The 18,915-nt window shown below is 56.5% G+C and overlaps 1 protein-coding gene across 7 annotated transcripts in view; it reads right to left on the bottom strand.

The window, feature by feature from the left end:
- Nucleotides 1–18,833, bottom strand: part of NECAB2 (N-terminal EF-hand calcium binding protein 2) — a 43,651-nt gene extending 24,818 nt beyond the window's left edge. The window contains exons 1-5 of one of the 7 annotated variants that reach the window (XM_010814355.4): nt 18,563–18,833; nt 14,563–14,587; nt 9,097–9,205; nt 7,017–7,042; nt 6,800–6,897 (exon numbers count right to left, since the gene is read on the bottom strand). In XM_010814355.4, coding sequence (XP_010812657.1) covers nt 6,800–6,897; nt 7,017–7,042; nt 9,097–9,205; nt 14,563–14,587; nt 18,563–18,583 — 279 coding nt within the window. In that variant the 5' untranslated portion in view covers nt 18,584–18,833. Of the gene's footprint in view, nt 1–6,799; nt 6,898–6,984; nt 7,043–9,096; nt 9,206–14,562; nt 14,588–14,894; nt 16,473–17,398; nt 17,648–18,562 lie in introns of those variants that run through there. The other 6 variants (XM_010814360.3, XM_059876690.1, XM_024978208.2 and 3 more) reach the window with 6 other exon arrangements.
- Nucleotides 18,834–18,915: the final 82 nt, after the last annotated feature.

Here is an 18,915-nt window from a genome sequence, read left to right as displayed (position 1 = left end):
TGCAAAAGTAGGAAGTCAAGAGATACCTGGAGTAACAGGCAAATTTGGCCCTGGAGTACAGAATGAAGCAGGGCAAAGGCTAACAGAGAACGTGCCGGTCATAGCAAACACCCACTTCCAACAACACAAGGGACAATTCTATACATGGACATCACCAGATGGTTAATACCGAAATCAGATTGATTATATTCTTCACAGCTGAAGATGGAAAAGCTCTATACAGTCAGCAAAAACAAGACCAGGAGCTGACTGTGGCTCAGATCACGAACTCCTTACTGCAAAATTCAGACTTAAATTGATGAAAGTAGTGAAAACTACTAGGGTCATTCACGTCATGATTCAAATCAAATCCTTTATGATTGTACAGTGGAAGTAACAAATAGATTCAAGAGATTAGCTCTGATAGACACAGTGCCTAAAGATCTATACGGAGGTTCGTAACATTGTACAGGAGGCAGTGACCAAAACCATCCCAAGAAAAAGAAATGCAAGAAGGCAAAATGGTTGTCTATATTTTTCTTACAAATAGCTGAGGAAAGAGAAGTGAAAGGCAAATGAGAAAGAAAAAGATATGCCCAACTGAATGCAGAGTTCCAAACAATAGAAGAGACAAGAAAGCTTTCTTAAGTGAACAACGCAAAGAAACAGAGGAAAACAATAGAAGGCGAAAGACTAGAGATCTCTTCAAGAAAATGACATACACCAAGGGAATATTTCATGCAAAGATGGGCACAATATAGGACAGAAATGGCAAGGACCTAGCAGAACAGATTAAGAAGAGGTGGCAAGAATACACAGAAGAACTGTACAAAAAAGGTCTTAATCACACACACAGCCATGATGGTGTGGTTACTCACCTCGAGTCAAACATCCCTGAGTGTGAAGTCAAGTGGGCCTTAGGAGGGAGGCATCACTACAAACAAAGCTGGTGGAGGAGATGGAGTTCCAGCTGAGCTATTTCGAATCCTAAAAGACGATGCTGTGAAAGTGCTGCACCCAATATGTCAGCAAAGTTGGAAAACTCAGCAGTGGCCACAGGACTGGAAAAGGTCAGTTTTCAGTCCAGCCCCAAAGATGGGCAATGCCAAAGAATGTTCAAACTAGCACACAATTGCACTCATTTCACATGCTAGCAAAGTAATGCTCAAAATCCTTCAAGTTAGGTTTCAGCAGTACCTGAACCGAGAACTTCCAGATGTACAAGCTGGATTTAGAAAAGGCAGAGGAAGGGGCCATATGTATACCTATGACTCTTTCATGTGGAGGTGTGACAGAAAACAACAAAATTCTGTAAAGCAATTATCCTTCAATTAAAAATAAATAAATTTTAAAAAGAAAAAAGAAAAGGCAGAGGAACCAGAGATCAAATTGCCAACATTTGCTGAATCATACTGAAAGCAAAGGAATTCAAGAAAACCATCTATTTCTGCTTCATTGACTATTATAAAGCCTTTGACTGTGTGGATCACAAACTGGAAAATTCTTAAAGAGATGGGACTTCCATACAACCTTACCTGCCTCCTGAGAAGCTTATATGCAGGTCAAGAAGCAACAGTTAGAACCAGACATGGAACAACAGACTGGTTCAAAATTGGGAAAGGAGTACATCAAGGTTGTATTATTATCACCCTGCTTATTTTACTGATATGTAGACCAAAATGCCAGGCTGGATGAAGCACCAGCTGGAATCAAGATTGCCAGGAGAAATATCAACAACCTCAGATACACAGATGATACCACCCTAGTGGCAGAAAGCAAAATGGAACTAAAGAGCCTCTTGATGAGGGTAAAACAGGAGAGTGAAAAAGCTGGCTTAAAACTCCAACATTCAAAAAACTAAGATCGTGGCATCCAGTCCCATCACTTCATGGCAAATAGATGGAGAAAAAATGGAAACAGTGACATATTTTATTTTCTGGGGTTCCAAAATCATTGCAGATGGTGACTGCAGCCATGAAATTAAAAGACACTTGCTCCTTCAAAGAAAAGCTATGACCAACTTAGACAGCATATTAAAAAGCAGAGACATCACTTTGCCAACAAAGGTCCATAAAGTCAAAGCTATGGTTTTTCCAGTAGTCACATACAGATTTGAGAACTGGACTTCACATAGAAGGCTAAATGCCAAAGAATTTATGCTTTTAAACTGTGGTGTGGGAGAAGATCCTTGAGAGTTCCTTGGACAGCAAGGAGATCAAGCCAGTCAATCCTAAAGGAAATCAACCCTGAATATTCATTGGAAGGGCTGATGCTGAAGCTGAACCTCCAATACTTTGGCCACCTGATGCGAAGAGTCAACTCACTGAAAAAGACCCTGATGCTGGGAAATACTGAGGGCATGAGGAGAAGGGGATGACAGAAGATGAGATGGTTGGATGGCCTCACTGCCTCAGTGCACAGGAGTCTGAGCAAGCTCCGGGAGACAGCGAAGGACAGAGCACACCTGGTGTGCCGCAGTCCACGGGGTCGCAGGGTCAGACACGACCGAGGCACTGAACAACAAGAAAACATCCTATAATAGGAAAGTTAAATAAACGTGTCAGGGGCTCATTTCTAGAAACAGCTAATTAAAATGAGCAAAACTGTCAAACAGAAGTTTAAACGCAGCAAAATAGGAAAAAAATTAAATCAAGACCTGAGCTCTACTGGCAGATGTTTTATTGAATGTAATCTGAATTATGTGTCTGTCTTGTTTCAGATAGTGATTAGGAATTTAAAAAAAGCATAAGAGCATGCTAAGCATTATTGATCATAAAACTGAACATGTCCATAGCAGTTCTGTTCAAAAATATAATAAAATGGACACCAAAAATTTAACTAAAATTAAGACTGACTTTAAAATCACTACTAAAATAATCCTCTCCTCCTGTTTAAGTACCTCAACCCAAGCCTATGCATTAATTCTATTTTTGAATAGAAAAATGACTGAGTTAGACAAGCTGATTCACACACAGAAAGATATGCAAAACCACCTACAGTTCAGTCCCAAACTATCATCCAATCTCAATTTCTGATACAGACAGAGATAAAATGCTCAGCTAGTGACAAGGATTCAGCGCTATGGTAAAAGAAAAATGTGCCAATTAGGGTTTATCACAGGAGGCTAAGGATTGTTCAATAGGAGAGAATCTAATAATAGAATCTACCTCATCAATAGTTCAAGAAAAATCATATGACCCCTGAAAAAGAAAGAAAAACCAAAATGGCATTTGAAAGAATTCAGTACCACGCTCTAAGGCAAAATTTAATGAAAGGAATACAAAAATATTTTTTTACAGGCTGAAGAGGATTCTAAAAATAAGAGCTGGTATTAATGTTATAATTAGTGAAGAACTACTAGAGAGATGCATTTGAACCTCAGAAGTGAAACAAGGATGCTTGACGTAACATCATTACAGTGTTTGAGAATTTGGGGAAAATGCAACAATACAACAGAGAAAGAGTAGGAACACAAATCAGAACTGAAGATAACTGTACTAGCTAACAATGCTACCAGGACTGCACGTCTGCAAAAGCAAACGAGTCAACTAAACCCGTGGACACAAGAGAAGTATCTGAAATAATCAGTGAGCTTCATTTCTCCAGACAAAAACTGATGAGAAAGCATGCAAAGAAAAAGAAATGCTATTCTCAATAAAATATTAGCAAATCAAATCCACTAACACATAAAAAAGATCATGACCATGACATAAAAAAGTCTCATGACCAAGTGGGATTCATCCCAAGTTTATAAGGATGGTTCAACAATACACAAATCAGTGTGATATACCACTTAAACAAAAGACAATATACAATGGAGGGCTTCCCTGGGGGCTCAGTGGTAAAGAATCCACCTGCCAAGGCAGGAGATGCGGGTTTGATCCCCGGTCCGGGAAGATGCCACGCGCTACACACAGCAGCTACGCCTGTGAGCCACAACCACTGAGCCTCTGTTCTGGAGCCCAGGAGCCACAGCTGCTGAGCCACGTGCCCTACAGCCTGTGCCCTGCAGCGAGAGAGGCCACGGCAAGGAGGAGCCCGTGCCCTGCAATGAGAGAGCAGCCCCCGCTCACGGCAACTAGAGAAAAGCCCACACAGCAAGGAAGACCCAGAGCAGCCATAAATAAAAAGTAAATCTTAAAAAATATAGACAACGGAAGATGACTCAGCCATAAAACAAGGAGTGAAATAATGCCATTTGCAGCAACATGGATGCAACTAGATTATCATACTAAGTGAAGTAAACCAGACAGAGAAGACAAATACCATATGATATCATTTATATGCAGAACCTAAAATATGACACACATGCATTCGTCTATGAAGTAAACAAAATTACGGACACAGAGAACAGACAGGTGGCTGCCAAGGGGGAGAGGGCTGGCGGAGGGGTGGAGTGGGAGGTTGGGGTTAGCAGATATACGCTGTCATATATAAAACGGATAAACAGCAAGGTCTGGCTGTAGAGCACAGAGAGCCATATCCAACATCCTATGATAAACCAGAAAAGAATATTCTGAAAAAGAACGTGTATATATGTACAACTGAATCACTTTGCTGTACAGCAAGAATTAACACAACATTGTAAATCATGTATATTTCAATTAAAAAACAAAGAAATGCCTGTTACCACTGTGACAATCTCCCATCACCACCACCACTAAGAACACACCAAAGGCTGCAAAATTTCCAAGAGCAAAAATCCCCCCAAACTGCTCTAAGTTGTCCTGGTAGGCATTAAAATCCTCTCCCTGATGGAGAATTGTGTCACATCTCTGAATTGTTAAGCCCAAAGACCAAGAGACAAGTACACGTTAATAATGCCAAGACACCATTGCTGGGCAGTGGCCCCATTCACAGATTTGAAAACTGAGGCTCAAGGTGGTGACTTCAATTGCGAGGAGTCCCACGTGGGCAGCTGGCACACCTCACCCAGCTTGAGGAACAAAGCTGGGGCTGCCACACTGTGCAAGGGCTCTGGAGATGGGGGCTTTCCTCGTTGCCTGCTAAAGCCACTGTCCGTCTTGACATTTTCAGAATGTCAACAGTGTACAAGGATGAGCAATGAAAGGGAAGTGGTCTCACGCAATGTTAAAAAATACTTTAACACACCAAGACTCCAAACAGCACGACGGGAGGACAGATGTGGAAATGTGAGCTGTGGCAGCTTGGGGTCGGGCCCAGCTGTGGGTGGGTATATGGGCTCCCTGACACGGGGCAGGGCGGGAACCAAGGAGCATGTGGAAAAAGCACACAGCAGGGGCCTGACGACACTGCTGGTCACGTCTGCTCTGTGCTGGAGCTGTGCTCGGCAGCTTAGAGACCTTTCACTTTATTCAGGCTTGCGAGGACTCTGGAAGGCGAATGCTCCCGTTTCACGGCTGAAGAAACTGAGGTTCAGAAAGAGAAGTGACTGGCCGGGGTCCTTCGGCCTGGTCTGGCTGACTTTACCAGCTAAGCCCCCTGGCCTCAACCAGCAGGTGGGGCTGCTCCTTCCTGAGTTCCCACCACTCAGAGGGGCTGCTCGCCCTCCAGTGTGACACCTGTCCAGCATGGTATGGCCCCTCCACGCCCCGGATGGCTTGGCCCCAGGATGTGCTCCATACCTCGGGCTGGGTCCCTGACTCAGTTTCCCCTCCCACTTTAGCAGGAAGCTCTGGCTACCACTCTGCTGGGTTCACCTTCCTGAGCCCTCTATTTCCATAGCTGTGAAAGCAGGGGAGTGGACTTTCCTGGCGGTCCAGCGGCTGAGAGTCTGCCTGCCAGTGCAGGGGACACGGGTTCAACTCCTGGTCAAGGAACTAACACCCGATATGCCACAGAGCAACTAAGCCTGTGCACTACCACAACCGAGCTTGTGTGCCCTTAGAGCCTATGCCCTGCAACAAAGGAAGTCTGAGCACCGCAGCAGAGTAGCTCGCACTCGGCACAAGTAGAGAAAGCCCGTGCACAACAATGAAGGCCCGGTGCAGTCAAAAAAAAAGAAGGCTGGTGGCGGCAACAGTCACGGCCCACAGGGTTGCTGGGGGAATTACAGTGAACGCTAAATCCTGCTGTCGTCGATCCTCAGGATATTGATGGCGCCTCTCGTGTGTGGACGGAGAGAAGGAACACACCCCGCCTGTGCCCCCACCCCCAGAAGCACCAGCCGGCGCGGGTGCAGACTCTCAGGTGGGACGTGGAGCCAGGAGGTGGGCTGCCTGTGGCCAGCTGAGCCACGCCACCGCCCGGCCCATGACCTGCCCCATCTCCCACCTTCTGCCCTCTGCCAGAGCACGGATGCCAACAAAGTAACCAGCCTATGCCTGAAGCCACGCTGGGGCTCTCTCTCTCCAGGACATGTGGGGAGTCCTGCACTTGGCCAACACTCCTGGTGGTTCCACCGCCCAGCTCCCGTCTCCCGACTTAAACACGGCGCACTCGCCCCAGACACGCTGGGGCACCTGGTCAAGATCAGGGGCTCACGTCTACCCTCTTCCCTCCCCATCTGTAATCCTGCTGCAGAGGCCGTGAGACTGGCACGGCTGACACCTGTCCTTGGACCTGGTGTCCACTCCCTCTCTAGGACTGAGTCCCAGGACTGAGCCTGATTCCAGGAAATGGCCTTGTGCTCCAAACCAGACGCTGCTGGACAAACCCTTCCCCAAGCCCCTCCCCTCACTCCAGTTCACCGCGCGCCCTCGAGATGCCCCAGCATCTGCTTCGGAGCTGGCTTTACCCAACACCTGTCATCACAGACCCAGGCACCCCTGGGCCAGGATGCTCTCAGACCCAAACCGGCGCTCAGGCCCTTGACCCAGGCCCACCCACACCCACTGACCTTCTTGGTGTAGCCCATGGCCTTCAGCACGGAGTGGTTCAAGGTTTCCAGGGAAGCCAGGACGTCCTCATAGTCCCCCATGTGGTCCACAAAGTAGTCTGGTGGGGGGTGGGAAGCAGAGGTCAAAGGTCGTAGGAGCATCGCACCCCTCCCCTGGGTCCTCCCCCAAGAGAATCACTACGCACCCAAGTCTGGGTCCCCGCACAGTGGCACCTACCACAAAGCTCCTTGGTGTCCACATGGCTGCATGCAGAGAGAGAGTGGGGGCTCAGAGACAGGCCTGTCCCCGCCTTCCTCCCACCCCCCACCCTTCCCCCTCTGGAGTGAGCACAGCCCCCAGCGGTGGTCAATACCCCCCCACCTTGTAGCCTAGGTGACCCCCACTTCACAGATGAGGGAGCAGCCAGTGAAGGCCGCCACCCCCTCCAGAGGATCTGCGTCTGTGCGTCTGTCTGACCTTGTCACCACACCATCCACCCCGTTCTACCCCCCGAGACTGGCCACTGCATCTGGAGCAGAGGGGGCTGAACCAGGGGCTTTGACAGCTGTCACCAGAGCTGTCTGGTGACCTCAGCCCCGGGCCCTGCTCTGTCAGAGGGTGCGCCCCCCCTTGTTCTCACTCGAGCCCTGGGGTCCCGTGTTCCTGTTCCTACAGCCAGAAGGCTCTCGGTCTCTCCTCGGAGGCTGAGTACGGGCCACCCACGCCGGGCAGGTGAGGCAGCAGCCTCAGAACCCAGACGCTGTGAACAGGAGCTGGGGGTGGGCGCCCGGGGACCCAGCTCTGTGCACGTTCCATTCCGACAACCTCCCTTCCCGGCCGGCTCCCTCACCGGGAGAGGAGGGGCTGGCCTCAAAAGCAAGCCAGCCTCATCGCGATGGCTCTGGGGAGAGGCTCCCAGCTCAGGGGCTCTGCAAATTCTGTTGTGGAGGCCCACGTGGGACAAGTTGTCAAAGAGCCTGCAGAGAGGAGGCCTGCTTCACGGTGCTCAAAGTAGCACTGCGCCAACCTTTCTGAGCCGCGCGGACGGTGTGGGGTAGCAAACCTGTCTAGCATCCCCAGGAGGGACCGTGTACAGCTCACACTCTAGGGAGTGTTGGAGACAAAACACCCAAAGGTCTTTAGAGCTCGGACTTCTTGCTGATGGGAAGTCCGCCCCGCCCGCACTCACACCAGTGCCTCCTCCGCCCCGCTCCAGCTGCCCGAATGAGGCCGAATAATCTGTGGGCACCTGCAAAGCCCTTTCAAGCTCTCGGGGGTGCTGCAGGACCCGCTCAGAACCTCCATCTGGCTCCAGACACAAAGCCCTCCCCTGGGGTCTGCAGCAGAAAGCAGTCCCTTTCAAGTGGCCTTTCCTGAGCCAGCTGCCCGACCGTGGCCCCAGGCCCCCTTCAAGCTGGGCCCCCTGAAAACAGGCCTGGGGACAGCTCCTCCCCCACACCACCTCTAGCCTGGCCCAGGGGACCTCAGCCTATCAAACCTGCCCCTCAGCAGCCCCAGGAACTCGGGTCCTCATCACCTGAATGGGGTGGAGAAGGGGCCGGGGCCTCAGCCTGCCTGGGGACCACTCGGAAAGGGCGGGCTGGAGTTCAGGGTGGGAAGGGTTGGTCCCTATGAGTAGAGTGAGCATTTTGTGCTGGATATAAGGATTGGTTGGGTTTGGAGGAGTTTGGGGTTGACTGAACTGCAGGTTAGGGTTCTGGCTGGGTTGGAGAAAATGTAGAGAGTGAGAAGAAAGGTTAAGGTCTGAGTAAGAACCAGTCTGGTTTAAGGTGGGCCCCAGTTAGGAAGAGCAAAGCTCGTGCTGGGACTGAGAACAGGCATGAGGTGCTGGGGTCAGAACTGAGTTGAGCTTTGTCATCCCGTGTATATTCTGCTTCCCAGGTGGGACAGTGGTAAAGAACCTGCCTGCCAGTGCAGGAGATGTAAGAGACGTGAATTTGATCCCTGGGTCAGGAAATCCCCTGGAGGAGGGCAAGGCAACCCACTCCAGTATTCCTGCCTGTAGAATTCCATGGACAGAGGGGGCTGGTGGGCTGCAGTCCGTGGGGTCACACAACTGAAGCAACTCAGCATGCACGCACATATATTCTGCAAACCTAGGCTCTTTTCCTGCTTTGCCACATTGCGTTCAGAAAAGACAAACACTTGCCAACACAATCTCAATCTGTCCACTCCCCAGACCACCCCGGCCAGTAGGGGCCAAAGAGATGGGACTCTGGATTAGCGGTGCAGGGCAGTGGACACTGGAGACTGGGGGATGCCACCTCCCAGTTCCAGCCGCCGGGACTGAGCTCACTTGGTGTTGTCAGAGTCGATGGTGTGAAAGAGATCCTCCAGTTCCCTCTCGTTGAGGACGCCATCTGCAAAGAAGAGCTGGAACTCCTCCAAGGACAACTTCCCGTCATCTGTGAGGGAGAGAAAGGGAGGGCAGCTGGTGTCGAAGCAACGGGACATCCCCAAATCAACAGAGGAGCCACAGCCAGGCAATCCCTGCCCGCCCCTGCCAACTCCCCAGCCAGCAGCCACACTCCCGCACGGGGCACCCCTGCCCGTGGCATGAACCCACATTAGCCACCATTTCACAGAGACCAACTGCTCACCCAGCTAACTCCCCACCCAACAGAGCAACACCCATGTACAGGGACTCGCCTCGCCAGCAAATACTGGGGCTCCTCAAGCCCCGCACCCAACAGGCAGGCAGAGAGCACCTGTCAGGCAACCGTCGCTCTGAGTCACCTGCCCACCCGGAGGTAGGTAACCCTGTACCTGTTGCCTCCAGCGGTCCCCAGCCTTTTTAGCACCAGGGGTTGGTTCCATGGAAGACAATTTTTCCACAGACCAGGGGGAGGGGGTGGTTTCAGGATGGTTCAAGCACATTGCCCTTTATTTTTATCATTTTATCAAACATCATCATTAGATCCCAGAGGTTAGGGATCCCATATCTGTAAGAGGCAGGTTTAAACCTGGGTGGTCTGAGGAGCACTCTCACTTGCTTCCAAAAGCCCAGAGAACCTCTGCACACTTAAATCATCTCGACCCCAGCACCCAGGTCCCGCCTGGGGAGGCAACGACCTCTCTCCTCTGCCTTCGCAGGGTGCGATGTGACCCACTGCCAGCAGTGGCACGGAGTCCTCACCAGGCCGTGGATGCAGCCCTGAAGATGCCAGAGCCCAAGGGGAGGTGGTGGCAGGCCCGGGCGGGGCTCTGGACGAGGGGCCCCCACAGCAGACACACCTATCCCAACATGTCCCTCCCCATCTCACACCTTCAGCAGCCTCCACTGCGTCACCCTCGGTAGCAGCATCTGCTGGGGAAGCTTTCATGGGCTGGGGGCAGCCGGACCCCTGAGAGAGGGGCTCCCAGCAGAACTCCAGCTCCTCCCACCTGGGCTCTCCAGCTCAACACACTCATCTCCCAATCCCACCCCTGAAGCCATGACCCCCTCCTCAATGACCTTAGACCGGTCCTGCTCCTCCCTAAAGGAACCATGTCTGTGGGCAGCAGTGGAGGTCAGGGAGAAGGGCGAGCCCAAGACCCTTCCGGCCCCAGCCCCTCTCCGTAGACCCCCTTCATTACTTCCAACTAGTCCGCACTCAAAGCCCGTGAGAGCCCACGTGGCACTTTTTATGGATTAGGAAGAAATGCCCTTCCTGGTGGGCAGGGTGGTGGAGATGCAGCCCAGTGTGCCCTTGCAAAGTGCACAACACGCCCAACCAGACATGGCAGACCTGCTCAGGCCCAGGGCGGAAGTCACTCACACTTTTTTTAAATGCATTTTACCTCTGCGTTCTATATCTTAGTTTATTATTTTTGGCTGTGCCAATCAGTATGCAACGTCTTAGTTCCCTGACCAAGGATCAAACCTGTGCCACCTGCAGTGGGAGAACTGAATCGTAACCACTGGGCCACCAAGGACGTCCCCACTGTACATTTTAAAGGCTCCGGAGCTTCTACTCTGCTGCCAGCAGCTCTGCAGGGGCTCAAAGTAGGGCAACAGGAGACACTGAGCTCATCACATCTTGCCGCGGCTCCCCTCCGCCCATGCTGAGACGGGGGATATGAGAGAGTGCGTGCAGGCTTGCATATGGAGGGGCTGGGGCAACATGCCACATGCCTCCAACATCCTGGCTCGGGTTTTAATGTCACAAATGGGAGAATGAATTTCTAACACTCAAAATCCAGAGTCCCCCTGAAAACAAAACAAACACCCTCTCCCTCTCCAATAACACATGAAGACCCAAAAACCAACCAGAGAAGTGCAGGGTAACAACTGTGAAATACATAAACGCTAAGCTATGGCTCTGTCTCCTGTGAAAGAGGATGCTTTCCAAGTTTCCTTTAGCAAGACTGATGATGATCCAGCAGCCAGGGGCAAAACGAGGGCAGACACACGGGCTCTGTGTGTTCATGCATCTGGTCCTCATACACCCCTGGCAGACCCCATCCTCCGCACCCCGCCCTCACTGCCCCCCCCCCTCCATTTACAGAGCAGGCAGGCCAGACCAGTTATGGGACCCAGGTCCCTCAGTGGGAGCTCAAACCCAGGCCACCAGGCTCCTGAGTCCACACTCCCAACCCAACCCGCGGCAGGGTCTTCTGTCGGGACCCCCAGCCACAGGGTCACACGGAGAAGCTGTGGCCAAGCCTGGACTCAGTGGAAGTGTGCTCTGAACGACTACTCATGTCTGCCACGGGTAGGGCACCACCAGCACCTCCAACCAGTCTGCACTCAGAACGGGCAGAGAGGGGCCCGCCAGCCTCCTGGGCTGACATTTACCTTGAACGTCCCAGCACAGCCCTAATGAACCCAGATCAGCTAATGAGGGGGGCAGCATCTGCCTGGGGCCTCTGTGCAATTAGAGGAGCCAGCGGGTCTGCACCTCCAGGACCCCCGAACGGGCTGTCTGAAGGTGTCCACACTAATGAGCATGAGCTCAGCCTCTGTCCCAGTGACCTTTCAAATGCCAGGAGTCTGCCAGCGCCCCGGCCCCTGGAGGGAGACGCACTGGCACTCACTCATCTGCCGGCCGCCACACCACCCTTCTGGGCCCCAGACCCTAGGCTGCCAGGCAGGCCCTCCTCTTTCTGCCTCCCCTTGGGGGCCACACCCGGTCTCCACCCTCACCCCCATGGAGACACCTCTGACCTGGGAGCTGCCAGGACAGGCCAGCCCGAGCTGAGCCCCTGCTCCTGTGATTCCAGAGACTGATTCCACTGCAACCCATGGCCCAGGCCCTCATTTGGGACCATCCTGCCATCCCTGCAGGCATCTTGCTGCTGTGGATGCCAGGGACAGAGTGGAATCTACCTGTGCTAGGAGTGTGTCTGCATACCTGCCGTATGCACCTCTGTCTACACCCACACTCGCCCCTTCCCCCATTCCCCTGCCCACACGGTGTCTGCAAACTGGGCTGGATTCAATCAGAACTTCCTGCCCAGCCCCCTAGCCCAGACTCTGTGATCTTCTGCATCTCCTCCCCAGCCTTGATTATGTCACATGTAAAAAACGGGGATGACATTCCTTCTGCCTCTAGGACCCGAGGGAACGTCCAATGAGGACGTCTATTAATGTCCTGGTGTGTAACGGATGCTCCAGCAGTCTCCACCAGATGTTGATGCCCCGTGAAGTCCAGGGTGGGAACCCAACACTTGTTGACAAATCACAGCCCGTTTTCAAGGGCTTGACATTCATCAGCCGGCATGAGGGCTCATAGACCCCTTACAGCATGCCAAGACCCAAGCTCTACTCCATCCCCGACAGCCCCACCCCAAGGTGGGTGCCAGCATGACCACCCCCACCCACGGATGGAGACGCTGAGGCCCTGAGAGTCTGGGGACTGGCCTGAGGTCAGAGCTGGGAGGGAGCTGAGCCCAGGCAGTCCCTGTGGCAAAAGGGGGGTGCCCCCGGGGACTGGCACCACATCCCACGTGAACCCCCCCAACGGCCACCGGTGGTGGCCGGGAAGACGAAGGTCCCAGGGAGAGGAGGGGGCTCAGGGCCTCTGTGGGGGCCACAGGAGCAAAGTCGAGGGTCCCTAAAGCTGAGCTTGGAGGGTGGAAACAGTCTCTGATGGCATCAGGGGGCGGGGGGCGAGCAATGAGGACGAAACCCATCTTGCCTGAAGGGAGACGAGGGCGCCTGCCACCCACACACTCCAAAGGTTCCCGCAGAGCTGAGCATCCAGAAAGACACACACACACAACCCCCCCCCCCACACACAACTCCACACACACCCGGCACGAACAGCAATGGTCACAGAGACCCACACACATAGGTTCTGAAGCACAAATGGAGAGACACACGTGCAGCCACACCCAGACGGCTGCCCCTGGGCAGGCACACACCGCACTGCCAGGAGTCACACCCGGTCACCACGTGTGAGGCAGCAGCCGGGCACCGAGGGCCTACTGTGTGCCAGGCCACGACAGGGACAAGCCCAAATCCCTCAATGTGACACCTCACCACAGGCTGAGGGGCATGGCCAGCACATGAAAACAACCACGTGGCCCCTGGCCGGCCACATGCTAGAAGGTTCCGAGAGGCCTGCAAGGGGATCAAACCCCTGGACCCACTTCTCTAGTCTCTAACGCCACTCAGGCTGCACCGTCACGATGATGTCTCAGCTGCTGCTGAAGTCCCCCCACCGTGTCCCTCCCCTTCCTCGATGCTCCGTATGGAACTGCTCCTGATGCTGCTGCTGCCTTCCAGAGGCCTGGGAGGGGCCCCCATCACACCTGAGAATTGGGGGCGGTGCGAGAGATGGAGAACCCCTGGGCACTGGTGGCCAGCCCAAGTCTTGTGTTCTCCCCTCAGCACCAGGCGGGGTCAGCTAGACAGTGACTCCCGGGGTCAGCAGGGAGGGGGCTGAGGGCCTGGGACCTGGGGGCAGGTGCCGGGTCAGCTGTGCCCACTCCTCCCTTGGCAGGGGCCTGGAGACTCAATCAAATCAGTATTTTCTCAAGGAATTAACACTGAACTCTGCCGCCTCCTCTCTTACAAAGCTCACCAGCCATGTCTTCTCCCTTCATTTCCCAACAACCCTGGAATGTAGACAGGTTAAGTGTTATCACCCCACTTTAGAGATGGCAAAACCGAGGCCTGAAGCGGGACTGTGTCCTGGTTCAAGACCACGGAGAGCTGCTTCGACCCGAGAACGATGATTCCAGTATGTAGACGACTGCTCCCGGTGGCCACCCTGAGCCTCGGGGGGCCCCTGCCTTCCAGAAAGGCCAGGGTGGAGCAATCTGCAGCAGGTGTGCTGAATTCATGGACCCAACACCATTCTCACTCTGTGTGGGAAGTCTTTTTGCGGGGGGGGGGAGGGGGGGCGGGTAGTGGTGGAGGGAGCTCCAGAGGCCACAGCAGAGCCTGGACTGCCTTCCTGCAGCTGGGTGACCCCGGGTAAGACACAGAACCTCTCTGGGCCACCAGGGAGCTGACAGAACAGGGGCGACAGCACGGACGCCTGAGGAGGAAGAATGCCGGGGCCGAGGTGAGGCTGGGGGCTTCCTGAGCGCCCCCCAGGGCGGCTCTGGCCCAGCTCAGCTGCAGGTGGTGGAAGCGCATGAAGCGCTGACAGTGCATAACTCACCGCACCACCCACACCTGCCCGCTGAAGCCGCACAGCTCCCCTGCTCAGTAGGAACCACGGGGGTCCCCTCGTAGGATGGGGAAACAGGCGCAGGGCAGTGTCCTGCACCCCCAACCAGAAAGAGCCAGGTCCTCACTCGGGGATAGCCTTGGGGGTGCGGGAAGACTCACCGTTTTTGTCCGCACGGCGGAAAATCTGCAGAGAAGAGAGATTAAGTCAGCGTCGGCCAGGAGGGGCAGGCTTCCAACACCCCCAGCCCAGTGGACCCGGGGAAGCCGGGCCGCTTTTCCCGAAGAGGGGAGGCTGCCTCCTCGAGGGGGGCATTTCAGGCAGCGGCCCCCCAGCCCCCCTCGAGGAGGCAGCCTCCCCTCTTCCTCGGGCGCCGCTGGCCATGCGGTTGAGCGCACGCGCGCAGGTGTGCGTCCAGAACCCTCGGCCCACATGCCACACCCACAGGTGGCCACACGCTCTCCACTCCCATCCGTGGGAGGCAGCCACTCACCTTACACCCCCACCAGGACCCCTCGAGAGCCTGGTGTTCTCCAGGGAGGGTGGGTTAAATCTGAACAGAGGCGTCTGCAAGCGAACCTCGAGGCCTGGCGACGGAACCAGCCAGGGCACGGTGGGGTTAGTTTTTTTGGGGTGGTCAGTGGGTAGGAGCAGCCCGCAGGGAGCTCTGAAAGAGGGGTGGGGAGGGAAGGGGCAGCCCAGTCCCTCCAGCCGCAGTTGAAACCAGATAGCTCCTCCTGGTGTTTTTAGGACCTAGTAAGCTTTGCTGGAGAAGGAAATGGCAACCCACTCCAGTATTCTTGCCTGGAGAATCCCAGGGATGGCGGAGCCCGGTGGCTGCCGTCTATGGGGTTGCACAGAGTCAGACACGACTGAAGCGACTTAGCAGCAGCAAGCTTTGCTGGGGGCTTCCCTGGTGGCTCAGACGGTAAAGAATCTGCCTGCAATGTGGGATACCCGGGTTCGATCCTTGGGTCGGGAAGATCCCCTGGAGAAGGGAAAGGCTACCCACTCCAGTATTCTGGCCTGGAGAATTCCATGGACAGAGAAGCCTGGCAGGCTACAGTCCATGGGGTCGCAGAGTCGGACCCTTCTGAGCGACTTAAGCATGCGTGCACACAAGCCTTGCTGAGGGTAGAAAGAGGGGGAGACACCGCCCCCAGTGTGTGACCCTCACACCTTGGAGAGCGGGAGCCAGGCCCCTCCCTCCAAGCAGTAGGGCGGGCATCCATCGTTGGGCACCTGGGGCTGTGACAAACTGAAGCAGCAGCTCAGGAAAGATATTCTCAAAACATTCCCCCTTTCTTGAGCTGAACCACAAGGTGGTGAAGGGGACACAGCTCTGGAGCCACTGCGCCTGGGGCAGAAAAGGGAGCAGTTGCCAGCACCACAGCCTGTGCATCGCACACTGCTCCTGACTGCAAGGTTCCCGAAGAGGCTGGAGTCCCACCTTCAGGTGCTGGGGCCGGGCGCGAGCATTAAACAAGTGACTGACCCGATAGGAGATGTGGCCCTGGCACTCGCTCATCACCCCCATTTCACAGATGGGGAGACTAGGCTCAGAGCCAGCTCAAGGCCAGTGTGGCGTGAGGATTCCAGAGCCCACGTCCTGTCCTGTGTGAAGGGGTGGGGGGCCTGGACAGAGCTCTCCGCTGCAAGGGCTTTCAGCTGCGAACTCACTGGGGCTTTGAGAGGGTTCACCTGTGTAGGCAGGCGTGTGTGGACTGCGTGTGAGCACGTTCTGGGAAGCCTGGGAGCCACGGCCACTCGCCGCAGATCCCCCCCTGCCCTCTGGGCTCAGAGCCAGCAATGGGGGCTCCAACAGGCACGTGGTGGGGGTGGGGAGGCAAGAGGAAACCCACACTGTCCCCCACTCACCAGGATGTGATACACACACCTCTCCCAGAAACCCACCCACCGTACACAAACATGGCACCCCCACCCCCGTGTCACCCACCACGGAGGACCCTCCCTAGGACAGGCACACCCCACTGCCATGCTGCCCCTTGGGTTGGGCAGAGCACCCCACGGGGGATGCCCCCCCACCCTAGCAGCCACCCACCCTGTAGAAGGCTCCCTCCTAAGGAGGGGAATGGGTGGGAGGGTGAGGTGGGGCGATTTGGGCCCCAGAGGATGTGGGGGAGGGGGTGAGGAGGGGAGACAGTGAAAAGGGGAGGGAGGTGAGCGGAGGAGGGGAGGGGGGAGGAGGGGGAGGGGAGGGGGGAGGAGGGGGAGGGGAGGGGGGAGGAGGGGGAGGGGAGGGGGGAGGAGGGGGAGGGGAGGGGGAGAGGGGTGGAAGGGGATCAAGGACCGACGGCTCAGAATGGAGTGCTGGTCCTCAGAGAGGATGGGGGATGGCTCCAGTCCTACTGAAAGGAGAGAGAAAAGCAGTTGGGGAGGGGGCTTTGCTTTTAAAAAGGTGGTGCCTGAGGCAAAAGGGTTGAGGACACAAGGGCTTAAGGTCCAGAGCTCGGACAAGAAAAATGGCCCTGGACCCAGGGATTGTGTGTGTGATGGGGTGGGTTGGGGGGAGAGTCTTAGAAAAGTAAGGACGGGGGGCAGGAGCAGGGGCCGACGGCGGTCCGGGACTCGCGTCCCGGGAAGGAGCCGGGTGAAGGATGAAGTGCGGGCTGGAGAAAGATGAGGGTTTGGCCAGGACAGAAGTAGGGGGCGGTGGCCGGGAAGAGGGGCTCCAGGGTCCCGGCTCCGAGAACGTGGAGATCCCGAGAGGGGGAGGGAGGTAAAGGGGTCGTCCCGGTACGAGACGGGACCCGCACGGAGACCGGCCCGGGGGGCAGAGGAGCTGGGGGCCGCGCTCTGCACAAGGAGGAGCCGGTGGATCCCGCTCTGGACCTCCAGGGGTGGGGCGGGCGTCCCTGCCTGGGGACCCCTGCCCTTTAGGCAGAAGGGGGGTCTTGCAGGTCCCAGCGGGGACCCGGGAGCGCGGCGTCCGCGTCGCCCGGGGGGTAGAACGGGTCCCGGCCCGCGCGTACTCACGTCCAGGATGACGGCGGTGCCCCCGCGCGGCGAGGCGGGGTCCGGGTAGGGGCCGGGGTCCGCGACGGGGGTGTCGGGGGTGTCGGGGGCGTCGGGGGCCAGCGGCGCCCGGGGCTCGCCCATCCTGGCGCCCACCCAGCGCAGCAGCCCGCCCAGCGCCCGGCCCTGCGGCGGCGGCTCCCGGAGCAGCCTGTGCGCGCCGGCCCTGCACAGGCGCGCCGCCCGCTCGCACATCGCGCCGCGCCCGCCGCCGCCGCCGCCGCCCGGAAGCCCGCCGACCCCCGCCCGGCCCGCGGCCCGCCCCCGCGCGACCCCCTCCCCGGCGCCGCCCGCCGCCGCCGCCCGCGCGCCCCGCCCTCCCTCCCTCTGCCCCCGCGGCTGCGGCCACGCGGGGGACGGGCCAGCGCCGGGGGACGGGGGGGGGGGGGCGCCGCCCCGCCCGGACCCGAAGCCACGTGCCCCGTGGGCCACCGCCCCCGCCCCCGGCGGCCGGGCGCGGCGGCAGGGGGCTGCCGGCAGTGGGGCGCGGGGCTGGGGAGCTAGACCCCGGCCCGGCCGCGGAGGGGGCTGCCTGGCAGGCGCGGGGTGGTGGGGGCCTGGCTTCGGGGGTGCATCCCTGGGGGCTGTCCCCATTCCGAAAGTCTCCCCCTGCCCGCCCTCTGGAAGAATCGCCCCTCCCCCGCGCCGTGGCGCCGCCGCCGGGGCCGGAGCGCGGTGTCCGGCGAGCCCGGAGCGCCCTCTGCCGGCTGCCGTCCAAGGAACGCGCGCCCACGCACCGGAGCCACCTTCTCCACTCCGCAAGTACCCACTCGTCCCTTCCACGGGGTGCACGCCCCTCAGTCCTCCCCCGCGCGTTAAACAACGCCCAGAACTAGTCTTCCCCACCTCTGGAACACCCTCTTCCCCTCATACTCCCCTCGTCCATCCTCCCAGACGCCCACCCACAGAACCAGAGAATTAAAGGAGCCCCTGCTGGGTGCTAAGCCTGGTGGCCTCACTGGGTTCCAAGAACAGCGGAAAAACAGAGGAGGGCTTGCCTTGGCCTCCTGGAGCTTACAGCCAAGTGGGCGGAGCCAGATACTGGAATGATCCCACAAATATCGAAGAGTGAGAACTAAACTGCAACGAAGGGGTGGCACCCTGACCCACCAGAGTGGGCTCTACCTTAAGGCCACGGAGAGGCATATGTCAGAAGAGGCTTCCTAGAGGGAATGGTCCTTAAGCTCGGAGACTGGAAGGAAGAGGAGGAGTTAAAGAGAGGATGGGGAAGTTGCTTGGGCTAGAGCTTAGCCTGTGCACAGGCCCTGTGGCGGGTGCAAGTGTGGGGAACACAAAGGATCCCCTGAAGAGAGAGGGACTGAGCCTCAGTCACATCTGCCCTTTCACTTGGGGCACCACCCAGTGTCCCCCAGCCCCGGGACCTTCTCCCACACGACCCTGTGCTTCTGCCCCTGCCCTGACTGCCCAGCTCCAGGGGCAGGGTCCTGGGCACCTGGCGCTCTCCCCAAGCAGAGAGT

The sequence above is a fragment of the Bos taurus genome, chromosome 18, assembly GCF_002263795.3.
Source record: "Bos taurus isolate L1 Dominette 01449 registration number 42190680 breed Hereford chromosome 18, ARS-UCD2.0, whole genome shotgun sequence".
NCBI lineage: Eukaryota > Metazoa > Chordata > Mammalia > Artiodactyla > Bovidae > Bos > Bos taurus.
Note: the sequence above shows the minus strand (reverse complement) of the source record. Positions and strands in the feature narration are given on the sequence as shown.